At 41.6% G+C, this 21,102-nt stretch overlaps 2 protein-coding genes across 3 annotated transcripts in view; one reads left to right on the top strand and one right to left on the bottom strand.

Moving 5' to 3' along the window:
• tm9sf5 (transmembrane 9 superfamily protein member 5) overlaps positions 1–15,050 on the top strand; it is a 64,347-nt gene extending 49,297 nt beyond the window's left edge. For both annotated transcript variants that reach the window (XM_084332276.1, XM_084332275.1), the window contains 3 exons: positions 7,102–7,213; positions 11,502–11,673; positions 14,527–15,050. In XM_084332276.1, the coding sequence (XP_084188402.1) occupies positions 7,102–7,213; positions 11,502–11,673; positions 14,527–14,594 (352 nt within the window). In that variant the 3' untranslated portion in view covers positions 14,595–15,050. The remainder of the gene's footprint in view (positions 1–7,101; positions 7,214–11,501; positions 11,674–14,526) is intronic.
• Positions 15,051–19,568: 4,518 nt separating this feature from the next.
• On the bottom strand, positions 19,569–20,879 carry gpr101 (G protein-coupled receptor 101; the record flags this gene model as incomplete). The annotated part of the gene is made up of 1 exon (XM_084331854.1): positions 19,569–20,879. The coding sequence occupies one exon, from the start codon at positions 20,877–20,879 to the stop codon at positions 19,569–19,571; it is 1,311 nt and encodes a 436-aa protein (XP_084187980.1).
• Positions 20,880–21,102: the final 223 nt, after the last annotated feature.

Genomic DNA, 21,102 nt, shown 5'->3' with positions numbered 1-21,102 from the left:
GAGGACCCAAGGTCGCTTTACATAAGGGGGGGGGGGGGGGGATAACAAGTCAACAAACATAGTGGACAGACACAACACATACATATAAAGTGAGAAAGTTAGGGGTTGAAGGCCAGGTTGAAGAGGTGGGTTTTGAGCAGTTTTTTAAATGAGTCCAGAGTTGGGGTGGTGCGGAGTTCTGCAGGGAGGGAGTTCCAGAGGGTGGGAGCTGCCACACTGAAAGCTCTGTCCCCGAATGTCCGCAGTCTGGTTCGGGGGATGGAGAGCTGACCAGTGTCCGTGGATCGCAGGGACCGTGACTGAGTGTAGGGGTGGAGGAGGTCAGTGAGGTACTGAGGTGCCAGGGCGTGAAGGGATTTGTAGGTGAGCAGGAGGGTTTTGTAGGTGATGCGGGATTTGATGGGGAGCCAGTGGAGCTGGATGAGGATGGGGGTGATGTGCTGCCAGGGTTTGGTGCGGGTTAGAACCCTGGCAGCTGAATTTTGAACATACTGGAGCCTGTCCAGGGTTTTGCTTGGGACCCCGGACAGGACCCCGTTGCAGTAGTCCAGGCGGGAGGTGACGAAGGCGTGGATGAGGGTCTCAGCTGTGGTGTCGGAAAGTGATGGTCGGAGTCTGGAAATGTTTATGCATTCTAGCAGCCTCTATACCCCTCTGTTTCAGTCCTGTTCTCAAGCCCTGTTTCTGTGTCTGTATATTAGATTAGATCAGAATCAGAAATGTCTTATACAAACCCAGAGTCTATCAGAGCTTCCTACGCTGAGCTATGGTATCCTTCGCGCACCTACCGCATAATACCTCCGGAAAACCGCAACAATGAGGCATTCACTGGTAGGGGGTAGGTGCACTGAAGTTACCATATAGCTCAGTGTAGGAAGGTCCGATCGACTGGGTTTATCCCTACGTGTTCAGGAGACTCGGGTGCATAAAAACCTCATCATGGTCATGTCTCTAGTACCCCCACAACCTGACCTACGAGTGAATCTATGAAGGGTAGCAAAATATGGCAGGAGACTTATTTTGCGAAGAGTCAGGTTTTTTAACAAAAGCACTCCATACCTTCAGGAGGTGATAACCACTAATAAGCTACAAAACCAAAAGGTCTATCATATCAAAACATAATCTAGGGATAATCTAATGTGGTCTGCCATTTCACATTTGAATTCTCTCTCTCTCTCAACATGACAATACACATCTAACAACAACATCCTACAACATACACTGTCTACACAGAAATCATCCATGAGTTAACACTGCTGCTCATCATCACACAACAATGCTAGCTGATGCATAATGTTTGCCAACTATAGAATTACAGCGTGCCTGCATGATGACTGTAATTTACTCATCATTAGTAGCAACATTTGTAAAACTGAAACTCATGTCTACAGTACAGACCCTGAAGTCGGGGTTGTGTAGTAGTGAGAACAGGCGGAGACAGAGATTGTGAAAATTATGACGCAGACCCACTCTCACTTCCACTCTCACTTTCTATGGCCATGACAATGACATGACAATGGAGCCAACAAGTAAACACTATATGCCTACAACGATGGGACTTATAATTGACCAGAACCAGGGTTCGAAATTAAGGGGGGCTTGAGGCAAAATGCCCTCGAAAATTTACCAAATGCCCTCAAATCAGTTAAGTGGGCAAGAAAAGCCCCAGACACTTTGCCCAGATGTTTAGCCCTTAGTATGCACTAGGGATGGGCATTTTAAAGAAAAATCCAGGTCGATTGATTTTTTTTAACTTATTTTTGTTCATTCACGTATATGTTTAACCCATTCTCTGCCACCACTTTGATCATCCTAAATCATCCTCTGCCAGCGCTATTTGTCTATGGAGATGTTCACCTTCTTTGCAGGGCTATAACTTTTTAAATTGTATTGCTAAATTGACATTACTATGGCCCATTCAACATCAATTATCTATCGTTCAGGATGTAGGAACGTTTATAACTTTTTCATTCACACATTCATACTAAAATACCGTCTAGAGTATAAATATGTTTTTATCGTTTTCTGCAGTATTTCATAGAATGTGAGATATAGGCATAAATGCATATATTAGATTATCAAATGCAGTTTGATACCGTCAACGTTATATAAAAAATGTCAACTGTACATGGTCCTAAACGTTATGACTTATCATCTGCGGGTGAACGGGGGGGGGGGGGGGGGGGTCGTTTATAATTCAATGACCGACGTTAAATGATTTATGTAGTATGGGTGATATATTGATCGGAGAAATCCGCCTTAACACGTGATTGGCGGATAATGGGTTAAGGAAACCAACAAACAGTTATAATCTTACACATACATGTGAACAAATATGTATATTTGTTTTTTCATAAGAATTTTTAATTTCGATTTTCTTTTAGATTTTTCTCATAGCTTTGAGTAATCGATTACTCACGCCCATCCCTAGTATACACACGCACAGTATAATATGCATGTAATAAATAGTTTGTTAATAAATTCTGTGTTACTTGAACAATTTTCACTCTGCTCCTAAATTTCTTTGTGTGCTCCTAAATCTTTATTTAGATTTTATTTATTGTGCTCCTTGGGAAAAAGGTTAGCGTAGAGCCCTATATATGGAGACATTAACATTACGTTATCAAACATAGGGACGAAGACTGTAAAAAAAAAAGTGTCTACAATGTTTTATAATCTTTATGTTAATTTTCATCATAAAAATCCGGTGCCCCCGAAATACAAAAAAAAGCCCCCGAAAATCAATATATTTTTTTTAAACCCTGGACCAGACTCATTTCACCACACAGCACAAATGCACACTAGCTGTGGGGCTTACAGTGATATGCTCGTCGTCAATCATCCTTATTGATCATCAACACTACTCAGATGTCCCTTTGTCCTAAACAGCCATGGAGCCATTGGATTCTTTCTGCTTCATAATGCCATTCCCAGGGTCTTTCTTGAGCAGTATTATATGTCCTTTGATAATCTCCAGCCTGTTGATTCTTCTGACTTTGGCTTGCAAATGTCTTACTCATTTGAGAAGCTCAGTAATATGACTTGTTTTTTTAATGTCTTAGGGCGTTTTCACACCTGGCTCGTTTGGAGCTGTTGATCTGAAACCTGGAGCGTTTCCCCCCTATTTCGGTTCAGTTGGGCATATATGAACACAGCAATCACATTCTGTTGCGGAACAAAACAAGCGGGCCGAGACCACCTAGAGAGGGTGATCTCGGCGCACTTCCAAACGAACCCGACGCGACTCGTACGCTGTGAGAATGCAATCGACTTAAGGCAAGACACGGCAGGTGAAAAAGACGTTTTTTTTTTTTTTTTTTCAATTTTGAGATTGTGCTATTTTGCTTCCATAACATGTCTTTTTTCAGACTATTGGAAAGGAAACGTTCAAATACACATTTAGATGTTTATTTTACTACACTTTGTCATGCTGCGCCTGTTGATTTTGCAGCATTCCGAATTCAGATCACCGGCATTATGAGGTACAGCTGTCTCGCGCTGAGAGCTTGTCACAAGCACCGAGATCTCATTGGGCTGGTGCATATTTCTGATAGCGTGATTGGTTCAGGTGCATCACATGCTCTGACATCCTGTTGTCAGCCGCGGGAGATTCATTCCGCGGGAGACCTGATCTGTCAAAATGCCGAAACAGCGAGTGAGGAAACTCAGCGTAAAGAGTTCCCATAAAAGACAACAACAATTGTTGGTAGCAAGAGGGTGTAAACAAAAAGAAACTTCTACTGGAGTAGAAGATGAAATGCCTTCACAAAGCGCATCGATGCGTAAGCTGTCAATTGGAAAGCAGGAGTGTTTAGACAGCGGGTAAACACCAAGCCTCGTCACACAGCAGTGGCTTATAGTTCATGTAGCCCGCTTGAATGAACTGATCGGCGTGTTGATATGTCCTAATTGCGCGGGGACAGGGCTTCAAATTATCATCGATCCGCAGAATCGGGGGTTCTGTAGCAGTTTGATAATTGAGTGCAGTCTGTGCGAAACAGATCAGTACCGCAAAAGTGTCTATACATCCAATTCCACACGTATCCACGACTGAACCAGGAACGATGTGGCGTTTGATGTGAATGTGCGCATGGTCCTCTTAGCGCACAAATTAGGTTTGGGGTATGCAGCCCTCAGAAAGATCAGCAAAGTGTTGGGTCTCTCTCTCTCTCTCTCTCCGCGGTCATCAGTAAAGTCAGGCTCGAGTCAGGGTTAGGGGGGACACACACACACCCCAAAATCTGACCAATGAGTGACAGTTTGCTCTCGCGTGCATTTGTTTTGGTCCGCTATTAACACAACCGTGTGAACACAAACGAACTAAAGGACAAGTGCAACATTGTATCATAATAGTCCCTGTGTCTCCCTGAATCGGAACAAAGCAAACGAACTACAGGTGTGAAAACACCCTTAATTACATTTCACCAGTTTTCCACGTGTTGTCTACTTCATGTTGATTACAGTAGGCTACTTCACGTACACTCAATTTATCTTCCCCATTGGCAGTTTAATATACAGGCATGCACTGTTAAAAATCAACAAGTACTCAAACTGAGGCACGCTTATGCCCAGTGTAGTTAAAGGTCTTGAGATATGCGTTTTCAGGAGAGCTACTATATACAAAATATTTTACTCTGCTCTAGATCGAAGACGTATAAGTCTCATGTGTTCACTTTATTTAACTTGTTTTAAAAAAGCGAATTAACCATTAAGAATATCTGATTAATTTAAAATGACTAACCTATGGCTAACCGGATATCCTTGCCCATCCCTAACATCAACATAACCCAAATCTAACAGGAAATCCTTTCCCTGCTAAGCATAGCAGATTCAGTTTCTGTACAAAAATCTATTTATTTGGTTTCAATAAATGAACCCAGTACATTTTACTGGGTTCAAACTGACACAAAATGTTGATTTATTCATTATGATCTGTTTGAAAATTAGAAATATAGGCCTCTCTCTTATACATGCCTCCTCCTAATAAAAGCCTGGTACCCGCTATAGTTTAAGCAAATACAAGCCCGGTCACTATTAGAGGAATTACGGTATGTAGAGTAGAGTATTGTAATCAATATCTCTGGCTCTAGAAAATGGCATGAACTTTGTTTTATGTGCATTCAGTACCAATTTGAGACTGATAAGTGTACCTTGAAGAGTATTAAAGGAACATTGCAAGTTTTCAACGGCTAGTTGTGCAGAATCTGAAACAATACAGAATTGTGTCATCCGCATATTGAAACCTTTATTTATACTCGGGTGAGCTCTGAGGTGAGGCCACCTCATTTGCAGAACTGCTGAGTGTACAACAAGATAAAACAACAAAACAATGTGCAGTGCAATCAGTTAAAAACAGTTACAACATGAATCATTTAGAAATGAAATCAGACATTTAAATTCCAGTCATTCCAGGACTTTGGGGCTGCATAAGAGAATTGAAATATTCCATTTACTGGAATATTCTAGAATACACAAAAACGTTGTCATTTTTCGGCCTATTTATGAATCGTTTTCAAATAAACGCTAGATTATCGATAATATATGTGTACTTATGCACGCTATAGAGGCGGGCTGAAAAATCGATTATCTTATTTCCTCATCAGCGATCACAGCCACACAGCCACACACACATAGGGCAAACGCTTATATCGCCGTGAAAACAGGTCTGATTATCCTAAGACTGGTAAAATGGATTCCTTACCTGAGATCAGATGTTATCCAAAAAGATTATTCCAATTCCTGATCGCCATTCCAAATATCGATCACGCTTATTGATTACAGTGTTGGTACTGTAAATACATAATCGTCGCTGTTCTGAGGGCCGGCGATCACTTGGTCTCTTCCGATGCCTTGACGGAAAAATTTAATGAGCAAACTAACCACTCCCCCTGCATCAATCTGAGCTGATGGGGTGCAGTTACACAGGGAGAGACGATAGGGGGCGGTATCTTCCCAATTGAGCTCAGAGAGACTCTGCAGCACTAACCTATAGGAATATAGATACCTTGGGATAAAAATGGACTCTAATCTTACATTTAAAAAAACAAATCAAATCGGTTGTAAACAATGCAAAGTTTCACTTATCAAACTTCCGTCACATCAGAAACTCTGTCAACAAAAGCAGCAGCACTGTATTTTAATGCCATTATTATGTCACACTTAACATACTGTCTGACTAGCTGGACACAAGCCTCCTGTACAACACTACGATCTGTACAGGTAGTTTACCATCAGGCTGTGAAAGTTCTGGACAGGAAAACAAACAGCCACCACCATTGTTATAGCATAGCAAACCAGAACCTACTGAGCTGGGACAATCTTGTCAAATTCAAAGATGCCTGCCTTACCTATAAAATCCTACATGGCTTGGCTCCTCCCCCCCTCTGTACTTTCATAAAACAGAAAGCATCTGCTGACAGATATACCAGGTCTGTAGTCAGAGGGGACTGTGTAGTCCCAAACAGGAGGTCTGCTTTTAGTCAGACAGCCTTTTCCGTGAGAGCAGCCCACACCTGGAACAGTCTGCCAACACGGCTCAGGGAGTATCAAAGTTACATTTCATTTAAAACTAACTTAAAATCATGGTTGAGAGATGGTCAAGTGTGCAACCATTTTAACTGAGGGGTTGTATTGTAATGTATTTTAATGTATTTATTTGTATGTATTTTAGTGTATTGTAACCTATACTGATTCCTACTGTGTTTTAATTATTGTACTATGTTTTAATTATTGTTGTGCTCATGTCACCTGCCCCAGAGACTACAGTTGAAAATTGGCCAACTTCGCTAAACTGGCATATTTACAGTCAAATGTTCCTTAATATACACTGTCTCTGTATTTTAAACCAATAAATACAAATACAAAACCCGAAGCTTGATTGATGAAATATGAATTAAATAAAAAAAATACGGCAAACAAGCGACATTTCGCATCGTCGGCACTCAATGGGGGGGTCTGATAAGACGACAATTGTCGTGGCTGGCACTCAAAGTGTTAAAGTGACCTTTCCATTTAATTTAAAGTGACATTTTGTTTAAAGCGATTGCAGCATGTGTGTTGTGTGTGTGTGTGTGTGTGACAGCCTGTTTGTTCATGTTTCAGGTCCCACCAGATGTACTACATGTTTGGCTTCCTGTTCCTGGTCTTCATCATTCTGCTCATCACCTGCTCTGAGGCCACAATCCTGCTTTGCTACTTCCACCTATGTGCAGAGGTAGGACCAGGTTCTTACAGTAATGACGTCCAAGCATTAGCTTTTGTTCACGGCAAACATTTCACATTTATAGTCCTTTTAAGTAATTGGATGTTTTTCTAGGTATTTAGCTCCATGTCAGAGGCTGTTGAACTTTCAGCATCACTTGATCATCATGATAATAACGTTATTGAATGCGTTTCCATACTTTATAGCAATTACCATTTTCCTTGTACAGTAATATCAAATAAATTATGTACTATAATGCATTTAATTTTGGATGCAATTATAATTTAACCTCTTAAACCCTAACCATATTTTCTGAAAATGTGCCTAAAAGTACATACCCAAGTAAATGGAAGATTGCTCCACTTCTACAAGGTCCATTTGCATGTTCTTTATTATCTAGGGACATCTATGGGCCTCAGGGAATGTATTCCCAGTGTCAGGAATAGTGTCTGTTACTATGCTTGAGTAAATTGTAATGAACCAAAGGAGAATATAAATTATTATTATTTATAATTTTTTCCATCTTTGACGGTGAATAACACCATGTTAACATTGACCAGACGTGAGCTCATTCAGCACCTTCTTGAGATCCAAGTGTACAAAAAATCTAAGCAAATTAATAAAGGGCAGATGATTTACAGGGGGTTTTGTAGATACAGTACTGAATTTTGCCATCCGGACACATGGCAAATTTTAAATATGAATATAGAATATCAGGCCTATAAATTACCTTATTATGGCCATGTCATACATCAATGGATCTGCCCAAATCTCCTCTTTCCAATGGCAGAGTTCAATCTGGATTTAGTACCACCAGGTAGGGGTGGACGGTATAAACGGTATACGGTATAAACGGTATTAATTTGCTCTACGGTATGGATTTTGACTATACCGTGTAACCGGTAGAGCAGCTCTAAAATAGCAATGACGTCATGTAACCACAGCGCGACTATTTCAATCGCATTTGCCCCTAAAAATAGATAGAATTAGTCATAGATAATAGATATGTGCAAACTGGAAAAAGTTATTTAGGAGGCTTTGCGCAGTGGGCGTGTCAACACGCAATTGTCATTTCATAATAAACACATATCACCGCGGCGCACAGCAAGTTTCAATTTCAGTTCCTGGCATTTTTAACCAGTGGAGAAAGGTAAGATATTTCCCTATCGTTTTTCTTATATGAATTATTCTACGTTAATAAAACATACCTGGTGATCAACTACAGTTTGCTGTAAACATTACGATATGTGTGTAGTGTTATGATAACGACGGCTGCAGCGGGAGCCGGGAGGACCATATAGATATCTATGGGGAGGACGGCTGCAGCAGTGGATTTGCGAATAGCATGCAGGTGCAGAGCCGCAGAGCCAGGGGCTCTTTCAGGTCTGGTCACAGGCCCGTCAAACAGCGCCCCCCCACCCAACGGCTGAATTGCCACCAGACCTGAAAGAGCCCCTGGCTCTGCGCCTCTGCAGCTACATATGCTTCTAGCAAAATCCAGCCCCGCTGTTTGCAATGGGAGCAGGAGTCTCGACTCGGGACTTATTTTATTTGGAATAAATGACTTTATACGCAAAAGTAGCCTAGTTTTAAGTTAAAATATTATAAATCTACATGCCTTGAGTATGTCATTCTTTATATAGCCTGCCTATCAGGCAAAAAAAAATATTCTAACAGAAACACTGATACCGTGATATATACCGTTACCGTCTATGCTTCAAATTATACCGTGATATAAATTTTAGACCATACCGTCCACCCCTACCACCAGGCACCCGTTACAGGGCAGCAAAGACCGCAAATGAAATATACTCTTAAGTACAGTTACTTTTTTATAATGTCCATAGCTCCACCATTTTTCATCAGATTGAGATGTGGTCTTTTTCTAGACGTTCACAGAAAGGTAAAGAAACAATCTACGTTCTATTTTATGGCAGTAATGTTCAGGTTTGTTCGACCTGTGAGATATAATCACGAAAATAGCGTGAAATGAATGTCGTACTGGTACCGGACTGCTCGGGCTTAAGGGGTTAGATTTATTTCACGTCACAAATAGATCAATACAGTCCGTATTAAGTGATGTTGCGTTTCTTTTTCAAATGTAGCCAAGAGTAAAGACCCTAACCATATCAAAACAGCAGTCAAAGTGTATATTTTCAGCACTACGTTTGTTTACTGATAAAGTGTTATTAGTGAAATATGAGCTTATAAAAATCTCTGCACATTGCACCGGAAAACGGACGATTTAGACACGACGACAGGAAGCCGCCATGAAATCGTTGTAGTCCTAAGAAAGAGGAGACCCAGGGCTTTCGATGGATGTCTAAGTTTCATAAAACTACACTACCCAGCTCACACCAGCCACATACAAATGTAGTCAATTTTTTTTTTTTATACAAATATTGACGTGAAAATCGCGTTTGTATCTCACGGGCCGAACAAACCTCAATGTTATTGCCATAAAACACAACGTATATTGTTTCTTTACCTTGTGGGGATATGATGGACCGGAGTTTTGCAATGTTTCTCAGATGGAAGAAATGGGTGCGGGTCAGAGCTTTTGATATGTTTGTCCAAATCCATAGCCTGTTAAAATGTAACCCCGAGGTTATATACAGTATATGCGTGTACATTAGTAACATGTGAAGTGTTCCGGATCTTCTTATCTCAAGTGTCTAAAAGGCCTGCTCTCTCGTGTGTTCAGGACTACCACTGGTTTCATTAGTAACAGGTAAAGTGTTGAGGATCTTCTTATCTCAAGTGTCTAAAAGGCCTTCTCTCTCGTGTGTTTAGGACTACCACTGGTTACATTAGTAACAGGTAAAGTGTTGAGGATCTTCTTATCTCAAGTGTCTAAAAGGCCTGCTCTCGTGTGTTCAGGACTACCACTGGTTACATTAGTAACAGGTAAAGTGTTGAGGATCTTCTTATCTCAAGTGTCTAAAAGGCCTGCTCTCTCGTGTGTTCAGGACTACCACTGGTTACATTAGTAACGGGTAAAGTGTTGAGGATCTTCTTATCTCAAGTGTCTAAAAGGCCTGCTCTCTCGTGTGTTTAGGACTACCACTGGTTACATTAGTAACAGGTAAAGTGTTGAGGATCTTCTTATCTCAAGTGTCTAAAGGCCTGCTCTCTCGTGTGTTCAGGACTACCACTGGTTACATTAGTAACAGGTAAAGTGTTGAGGATCTTCTTATCTCAAGTGTCTAAAAGGCCTGCTCTCTCGTGTGTTCAGGACTACCACTGGTTACATTAGTAACAGGTAAAGTGTTGAGGATCTTCTTATCTCAAGTGTCTAAAAGGCCTGCTCTCGTGTGTTCAGGACTACCACTGGTTACATTAGTAACAGGTAAAGTGTTGAGGATCTTCTTATCTCAAGTGTCTAAAAGGCCTGCTCTCTCGTGTGTTCAGGACTACCACTGGTTACATTAGTAACGGGTAAAGTGTTGAGGATCTTCTTATCTCAAGTGTCTAAAAGGCCTGCTCTCTCGTGTGTTCAGGACTACCACTGGTTACATTAGTAACAGGTAAAGTGTTGAGGATCTTCTTATCTCAAGTGTCTAAAAGGCCTGCTCTCTCGTGTGTTTAGGACTACCACTGGTTACATTAGTAACAGGTAAAGTGTTGAGGATCTTCTTATCTCAAGTGTCTAAAGGCCTGCTCTCTCGTGTGTTCAGGACTACCACTGGTTACATTAGTAACAGGTAAAGTGTTGAGGATCTTCTTATCTCAAGTGTCTAAAAGGCCTGCTCTCTCGTGTGTTCAGGACTACCACTGGTTACATTAGTAACGGGTAAAGTGTTGAGGATCTTCTTATCTCAAGTGTCTAAAAGGCCTGCTCTCTCGTGTGTTCAGGACTACCGCTGGTTACATTAGTAACAGGTAAAGTGTTGAGGATCTTCTTATCTCAAGTGTCTAAAAGGCCTGCTCTCTCGTGTGTTCAGGACTACCACTGGTTACATTAGTAACAGGTAAAGTGTTGAGGATCTTCTTATCTCAAGTGTCTAAAAGGCCTGCTCTCTCGTGTGTTCAGGACTACCACTGGTTACATTAGTAACAGGTAAAGTGTTGAGGATCTTCTTATCTCAAGTGTCTAAAAGGCCTGCTCTCTTGTGTGTTCAGGACTACCACTGGTTACATTAGTAACAGGTAAAGTGTTGAGGATCTTCTTATCTCAAGTGTCTAAAAGGCCTGCTCTCTCGTGTGTTCAGGACTACCACTGGTTACATTAGTAACAGGTAAAGTGTTGAGGATCTTCTTATCTCAAGTGTCTAAAAGGCCTGCTCTCTCGTGTGTTCAGGACTACCACTGGTGGTGGCGCTCCTTCCTGACCAGCGGCTTCACAGCGGTCTATCTGTTCGTCTATGGCGTCCATTACTTCTTCTCCAAGCTGCAGATTGTAGGAGCAGCCAGCACCATCCTCTACTTTGGCTACACCATGATTATGGTCCTCATCTTCTTCCTCTTCACAGGTCAGTACAAGAGTTCATTCATTCATTCAAACCTTTTATTTAAACTCGAATGGCAACTGAGGTTTCCCTCATTTACGAGCACGTTAAGTGTACATGCAGTGTTAAGCAACAAAAATAAAGGCAATCAATTAAAACATGTACAACTTGGTTGACAAAGGTTGGAGATCAAGGTTTTAAACTCTGCAACAGAGGGGAGAATCTCCAGCTTTAAGGACTGTTGGAGTTCATTCCATGAGCTAGAGGGGCATCATAGCAAAATGCAGATTTACCCTGTTCCGAGCAAACTCGAGGGACCTTAAGGACCAGCCAGTCACTAGAACGGGTTCCATAGGTACCAAAATTCCATTCCAATAATGATGTAGTATAAGGAGGTAGCTTACAAATACCTGTTTGTTGCACCTCTCCATCAGTGAGGACCAACCAACCTTCTCATAAAGGACACAGTGATGAGTGTTGTATCTATCATCAGTGATGAAATAGTGATTAAAGAGGCTACAACTGTCTAAAACTGTTAGAATCTCTTGCATATCTTTTTTTTATTTGAGATGTGCTGCCTTAATGGAGGACACATATTCCATGTAATGCTAGTATTCAATACAGCTCAACTAAATTATGAAAATAAAAATAGAATCTATGTTGTCTATTTTATTATTAAATTGTTCTGTATATATATATATATATATATATATATATTTATTTGTTTGTTTATAATTATAATTTTTAATATATATGCTGTATATATTTTTTTATATATCTGATTTTATGAATCGAGATCGGATTATGCAATTGAAGATCAATAAAAAAAATCGAACCCAGCTGTGTGTATGCTGCACAACAATGCCACGAACCCTCCCTTCTAGTCTCTGTGCTAGAACACTTAAAGATGAACAGAGCCCCCTCCATTCTCGTCTCCGTGCTAGAACACTTAAAGATGACTCAGGTTGACATGGTAACAGCACTCCCTGGCTCTGTCCAGTGTCACCAGCGCATCCACACAAATGAAACGGGGTGTAAAATAAGAGGGGATAGTGCAGACAACTTGGTATCAAGCAAACAGGAGCCAAGCAGCAGAAATCTACCTGTTGCGCAGACAGGAGATGGCGATTGATGTGAACTGTCCAGGACCAGGACCAAATATTGTTAGCCCAGAGACCTATGTTTTACACCACACAGCACTGTCAGACCATGTCTGAACATTGGGATAGAAACAGCATTGGCAAATTCTCCCTACTTGCCCACAGTTTTGATCTAAATTATCCTGATCCTGTCTCATTTCCTCCTTTTTTGTATATATTTTTTTAAGAATGATTAGAACTTAACTGTGGAGTGTTCTGTGCAGTTCCTATTGAGCTGATACACACCTCTCACACCCAGATGAATTAATCTTCTAGGATTTTTTTTTGACAAATTAAAATGTTATCTGACTTCTCCCCAGAGAGGGGCTCAGGAAAATTATGTGATTTTCACCCTGGCAAAGTGATGCGCTGGTACTTTGCAGGTTTGCATGGATTCATCTTGGTTGTATCCTGCCACCCACCCTCAAGAGAAATGTATCAGGCTTTTAGTGGATGAAAGTTGGTGGTGGTGCTGCAGCAACAGTGAGCTGGCTGTAAAATGTAGCACCTGGGTTATTTTTGGTTTCCGTGCTTCTGAAAGGCTCTGTGGTCTTTCATTGTATTTGTGTATCAGTTTTGTATTTGTGATACTATTTTATTTCTCGCCCCCATTTCCCTGAGCTGAGTGAGGCCTGCACAGATCTTTGTTCAAATGATCCCTTAGTGGAGGATGAAATACCCAGATGTTAAGCACATGGGTGTTTGAATTCGAATAAATTCAGATTACAATCTCCGGTGCTCAGCCAAAACTGCGGTAACTGAAAACTGGTACGTTTTACATCGTAACACACCTCTTTGAATGCAGCAACGATATGTCTCATGAACATTATATAAAAAGCAGCCATGATACAGTTGTTGCAGTTTTAAGCTACACTTGAAGAAACAACAGATCCACGCATCTCACCACCACTCGCCCCTCCCTCTGAGGCACTTAGCACCTACAACACTAACTACTTTCCTGGGGGAAACTCTGTGGTTTCTCTGCTACCGTTATGTCTGACTTTTACCTTTTGTAGTTATTTTTGTCTGTGGTTCCCATAGAGAAAAGCATTGCTGTTGATGGAGTGGGATAAAAACACAGCCATCTTACCTGAATAAACTATTCCTAAACCATCAATCTCCATAACAACCAGTATTGTTTCATCAGCAATAGAATGCTTGATTTTAAACTAAAACAATGAGATATTCATTCCAAACATTCGAAATGCACTGCTTGATTTAGACCTTTATAAGTATTTCCTTGAGCTATTTAGCTCTTTCTAGTTTAGGAGGAAGATACAGCTGGGAGATACAATTGGAAATATTTCCCTTCAACAGTTAATTTCCAGCTCTTTTCTCTCTCATAACTATTCATAAATCATCATTATCTTGGCCACTATTAGTAAATCCGATTACTAGGGACAAACCAAATAGTCTACTATTATGTTTACCTAAGAACGTAATGCTAAAAGGGTTATTTTGGCAAAAACTATACACCGTAGGTGGTTACAAATATCATGCAATACATTATAATGGTTAATGAAAGTTTTATGTATAATAGAAGTAAAAGCACCATACATGCTACTTTTATCATTTTATACTTCAATTCATGCATGTTTAGAACTGTACCAGGTAAGATGGCTGCCATATGGTTCCATCCCAGAATGGCAATTCATTATGACATGCATGATGACACATATCAAATGTTTTATATTATGGTGGTTTCCTAACATAACTCTGTCATCTCTTTCCTCCTCAGGTACCATTGGCTTCTTCGCCTGCTTCTGGTTTGTAAATAAAATCTACAGCGTAGTCAAGGTGGACTAGAGAACTTAGGGAAAGATTGACTCCTTGCTCTCCCAAGGAAACGGTCTGAATGGACACTGGATTGAAACCATCATTTATCTCAACAGACCTGGAGAGCAGAGCCCGTCCTCTTGTGTGGTTGATACCTATGTTGCTGACATTTTTTTCATTTTCTGCTTTCACTGTTGACAAATATCTTTTTGCTTTGATTTTGAGTGGCACCCTGATGATCAGGGTGTGTTCCAAAGATCTGGCTGTCGCAGTGGGCAGCTGGTTTTGGGACTTTAAATAGGAGAAGCTTTTATTTTCCCTTTTCTAATGGAAAGAAATACTTTATTTTGCTTTTATATTCCCATATACCGAAATGTTATATTTGTGACTTTTTTCACCACCTCTGCTGTCATGATGAAATATATATGTTGATACTTAAAAGAATGTCCCCGTTATGGAACTGTCATTAAAGAAGTGATGTTTTTATTGTTTGTTTCATTATCATTATTTTATTTTAATTGTTTGTACAAGGTGAAGAAAGGGGCAATAGATTCTTAACCATCAATGGCCTGTATTATAGTTATTTCAGAAATGATATACAAATATATCTGTAAACATGATATTGTTATGATCACATACATGTCCATTCTCTCTTTTGGTTTACACACAAAAGAGTAAACTTTGTTATGAAGCACATCTGTATCATAGAAAGTTAGGCTTCTTCTATGTTGTAAATGTGAATTGAGCTTGTGTCTCACAATGCTGTTCATTTGGCCACAGGCGAGATTCTCCCTTAGTTGATCAGAAATGGAGACACTGATTTTGCAGATGAAGTACATACATTTATGCACCCTTTTAGATGTAATCAAGTGTTTTACTGGACTGTAACTACATACAATACTGCTGCTTTTTCCATCTAGCAGTGTGGAGTCATCACCCAAGGTGATAACCTTTTTACAAATAATAAATGCATTTAATTAATTGGAAATGGACATTTCTTTTTTTTTTGCTCAAGCTATTCGTCTGAAACTAACTTACCCATTTTACATCAATAGGAGACATCTCTTAAACACTTCACATATATCAACAGAGAATTTCAAATATTTAATCTTGGAATATAACATTTATTCACTTTAATGAACTGATCAGACAACTTTTGATGTTCAATGATGAGGGATTAAAAAAAGCACAATAGAAATCACAAAAATATCTTTTTCTTTTCAATTTCTTTGCACTTATATTACATTCTCATTGTTTTCACCTTTATTTCACTATAATATGTACTGTATTCAACAAAGAAAAGCACAATACTTCACAATGACTTCTAATATGATACATGTCTTCCTATTACACTTTGATTGTCAACAATGTCTTTCTGGTAAATAAACGTAACGCTCAAATCAATCCCTTCACACATCAACAACACTCTTTTAATTGTGTATCTTGTTTTTTTGTTAGTCTCTTAAAGGAAAACTCCAACATTTTGGGAAATTAGCTTATTTAACATCTTCCCTGGAGTTAGACAAGAAGATACATACCTTTTTTGTCTCTGTACGTGCATTTAGCTTTGGGAACAGTCGCTCCGTTAGCGTAGCTTAGCTTCATCACTGGAAGTGGGGGGGGGGGCCGGAGCCGGAGCCTGACGTTCCCTACAGGGTCTTACAGTCACCAAATACAACTCCAAAACGTTCCTGTAAACATGTTGTGACCTGTGTATTCACCACGTGGAGAAATAAAAAATAATTGAATTAGACAATTACGTTTTATAAGCAAATATACTCTGAACTATTTTTTGCCTAACCACTCGAGTCTCTGGGCGCAGTCAGTGGCTTCAATGTGAAGCCGTGTTTGTTGATATTCTCATTCCTTCAAAGGATCCGAACCGATTGAAGTTTATGGATACCATGACTTAAAATCCTGTTACCTTGACGATTAAAAGCCTCCCTAATTTAGAAAACAGTAATCCAATGGCTGGTATTGATAATATAATACTAACTACTGCACGCTCGGAGCTAACCGGAGCTAACACAGAACAGGATGGTAAAGCAAATATAATGACTTCCTTTCTGGGGTTTTCAAAATAAAAGTGCAACGTTTATAGCAGCGGAAAACGTTTATTTTGTACATTATCTAACGTTAACACGAACCTAAACTAACGTTACAACTAACCTAAAGTTAGTTTAGGTTCGTGTTAACGTTAGATAATGTACAAAATAAATGTTTTCCGCTGCTATAAACGTCGCACTTTTATTTTGAAAACCCCAGAAAGGAAGTCATTATATTTGCTTTACCATCCTGTTCTGTGTTAGCTCCGGTTAGCTCCGAGCGTGCAGTAGTTAGTATTATATTATCAATACCAGCCATTGGATTACTGTTTTCTAAATTAGGGAGGCTTTTAATCGTCAAGGTAAGGATTTTAAGTCATGGTATCCATAAACTTCAATCGGTTCGGATCCTTTGAAGGAATGAGAATATCAACAAACACGGCTTCACGTTGAAGCCACTGACTGCGCCCAGAGACTCGAGTGGTTAGGCAAAAAATAGTTCAGAGTATATTTGCTTATAAAACGTAATTGTCTAATTCAATTATTTTTTATTTCTCCATGTGGTGAATACACAGGTCACAACATGTTTACAGGAACGTTTTGGAGTTGTATTTGGTGACTGTAAGACCCTGTAGGGAACTTCAGGCTCCGGCCCCCCCCCACTTCCAGTGATGAAGCTAAGCTACGCTAACGGAGCGACTGTTCCCAAAGCTAAATGCACGCACAGAGACAAAAAAGGTATGTATCTTCTTGTCTAACTCCAGGGAAGATGTTAAATAAGCTAATTTCCCAAAATGTTGGAGTTTTCCTTTAACCAGTTTCAGATGTGAGAGAATTTTGAGAACGGAACATTCTAATGATGTAACCATGGCTGCTACGGGCCATTGCAAGTGATTAATTTCTACAATTCCAAGGGAACATTTGAGAACAAACCTGAACCCAAAAAGGGTTAAGGACCCTCTCTCCAAGGGCCACAGATAACACTTGGTACATCCTGGTGGCTCAGCCTGCTATTGCACACGCTGCTTTTGCTAATGCATACTGCATTTCTCGACTTTCTTTTTTCGTAGCCGCAGTTTGCGAAGACGCTCTCTGATTGGCTAGCCCGTGTACAGCGAAGACCCTCTGATTGGTTTAGCTCCGAAGGGCTCTGAGATAGAAATGACCGCCTTGTACATATATATTCTCTGCTTCAAAGTGGTTATGCTTTGGCCCTCTTTCGAAGTGGGTTATGCTTAGAGTTATGGTTAGGGCTAACCCTAGCATAACTCTAAGCATAACCCACTTCGAAAGAGGGCCAAAGCATAACTACTTCGAAGCAGAGAATATATATGTACAAGGCGGAAGAGCCCTTCGGAGCTAAACCAATCGGAGAGGGTCTTCGCTGTACGCGGGCTAGCCAATCAGAGAGCGTCTTCGCAAACTGCGGCTATGAAAAAAAATCACGCCTCCCTCCCGTCTCTAAATCTCGAAAATGGATGAGCTTTGAGGTACTATAAACAAGCGTCTGACTTGGACAAAGTGTTAGTGGTCAGAGACATAGCATAACACAACATTTATGTATCCTCACACTGGCTTCAAGCAATAGGGTTTAAGAGGTATCTAAAGAAAGTCATCTTTACATGTGTGTTCAGTTGGTCATCACGGCATAGACACAGATTTTTAACAAGATACTCTGCCATGCAGTACACGGTACACTACTGTTGCCACCTGTTCAATGTCTGGTTGTCGTCACCTTCTCTCCATGCACCGCATGTTAGATGATGTGCAAAATGAATACCGATATTGTGCGTCTTCATAGAAAGGCTGGCATTGCTAAGGTAGAGGATGTTCAGTGAATGTGGGCCCTGGCGTGGTCAGGTGAAGGGGTGTATTTTGCACCCCGGCTGAACTTATAAGGCAAACCTTTGGGCATTCCGCTCAGGCGGCTGAAGTAGCCTACTTTCTAATGTAGGGGAAAGGTACAAGTCACAGTGATTCACAGCACGGCGCGTTCATCCAAAAGGCCTTTTGAAATGGAACCAAGCAAACGGTTAACGGGGGAAACTGCAAAAAATAAGTGCTCAAAGAAGTTTCAAGAAAATGTACAGGCTCTACGTGCTTCTATGCGACAACACCCTGAGTTCTTTAGTTGCAGAGGCCTTTCACTTGCACAAACCACGAATAGGGAATCCTTAGCCCTCAAGCTGAATCCATGGGAATACTGAATAGTAAGAGGGGAGACGGCCATACAAATACTAATCATTACAGCAGGAATAAATCTAGTAACTGAGCCAAACTCAAAATAGCATTAACTATTTTGTTCCATAAATCTCAATTATTGCACAGAGTGGTGGGCAGGATTTATAATAGATTAGTCATTAGAATACCCCTCTTAGATTAGTTTGTCTTGGTCCCTTAAAACTTGAATCCACATTTAAATGCCCATTGCAAGCTACTGGAGTAGTCAAATACAACAATGGCCTGGCTATTCAAAATAGTAATACGGATTAGTATAGATAAATAAAAATCATGAACTTTTTTAGAGTTGTTTTGACACAGATTTGACTAGTTGACAAATCACACAGACACACACACACCAAGTATTCATGTAGAGAACTATAAAGAAAACCTTTTTTTGTTCTCATAGAATTGACCTCATGAAAGTTGGCAACAATACATGCACCCATTGTTTAGGGCAATAGTAGCCATTTCTTCTACATTCATGATGTAAAACCAGATGGACCAGCAAGTCTATTTTCTATTAATCTCAACTCTAGTCCATTAGACAATATTTTAATGGCAGATTAACACAATCTTGATGGTATATAGTTGATATTACCACTCCTAAAAATCAAGTCAAAATGAGCAACCCTGTGGTCAAAAAGGCATGTTTCTTTAAGTACAACCATGCTGAATAACATGGTCTTCAATGGAGAGGAAATAACAAGCAAATGAGCCTTTATATCCCAAAGCTTTACTAGCTGTGGACAGTGAGCTCTCTCTCAGAACTGAGGCTGACCGAGGTCATCTCCTTGCGGCTGTCCCTGGACCTCCTCTCCAAGGTAGGAGAGGAGGAGGTGGTGCCCTCCTCCCAGGTGCGCAGGGGGAAGACCCGTGCCGCCAGGCGGGGGTGTGCGGCAGAGCGTCCGTCGGTGGCAGTGATGCAGCTCTCCACAGCGGAGCTCTGGTTGGGCTGGCCCTGTCTACACCCACACAGCAGAGCCAGGAACTCCTTCCTCACGCTGCGGTGCATGTAGCCGTAGATGTAGGGATGGAGGCAGCACTGCAGGAAAAACAGCACCAGAGCGAGAGAGGACATCCAGGGGGGCACTTGGGCACTGGAGCGCATAGAGACCGTGTTTAGTATGCAGTACGGCCCCATGCTCACGATGTATGAGGCCATGATCACAAACACCACCCGCACCGCCTTGCAGTGGTAGTGGAAACGTCTGTGCTTGACCCTGACGGGGTACCCACCCGTGGACAAGGGGCCATCGGACGAGAGAGCCTGTGGGGGATGCCCCTGGGGACTGCTGGGATACGGTGCCTGGGATTCCTGCAGGCGGCGCTGGGAGTGGGTCTGGATGGGGTGCACCATTGCGTTCTGCCTCCGAGCGGCCCTGAACACCATCCAGTAACATCCCAGCATGATGAGCACGGGCAGCCAGAAGGAAAAGGTGCACACCACTGCGGAGTAGGACAAGCTGGACGACCACACCACAGAGCACACGTTCTGACGACGGTCAAAGTTGATGGCCCCCCAGCCGTAGAGCGGCGGTGTGCTCTGGAGCAAGCTGAGCACCCAGGTACAGATGATCAGGTTGGTACCCAGGTGAGGGGTCATGCGGGTGGGATAAGACAGAGGGTGGATGATGGCCAGGTAGCGATCCACGGACACCACTATAATGGTGTTGACACCTGCAAAGGCGAAAAGGTGCATGAGCACCACAAGGGCCTGGCACAGCCGAGCATCCAGGGGCCACACGTCTGGCACGGTAGCGGCGATGGCAAAGGGCATGACCAGCACAGTCTGCAGTAGGTCCGCCAAGAGCAGGTTGAGCACAAAGCGGTTGGCCACGTGGAGCAGCTGAGGCTTCCTCTGGAACACCAGCAGAACTACCACATTCCCAAACAGAGATACGCACACAATCAGAGATATCAGCACCATCTTCACCACACTGTTGGCCACCCAGGACCAGCCTGGACCGCCGCTGAAGCCTGGCGAGCCAGGGTCCCATGGAACGCCACTGGAGTTGTTGCCCACACCAGGCGCCTGAGAGCTGGCCATGGTACGTCCGGCACGGGAAGCGAGTGCATGTGTGGCTTCAGCTTCGGACCGCTCTGCAATCTCCACTGGACGTCTCCAAGCTCCGTTTTACACGTCTGTCTCGTCTCATCTTGTAGGAAAGAATGGCATGAGAGAAAAACAAGACTCAGACATATACAGTATGGTTGCTGTTAAATGTGACAGGCCCACAAGCTCTAGTAGCTGGCTAAGAACCGATTAAATA

This window comes from Notolepis coatsorum, assembly GCF_963971535.1.
Source record: "Notolepis coatsorum genome assembly, chromosome: 16".
NCBI lineage: Eukaryota > Metazoa > Chordata > Actinopteri > Aulopiformes > Paralepididae > Notolepis > Notolepis coatsorum.
This window is presented reverse-complemented; position numbering and strand designations above follow the sequence as displayed.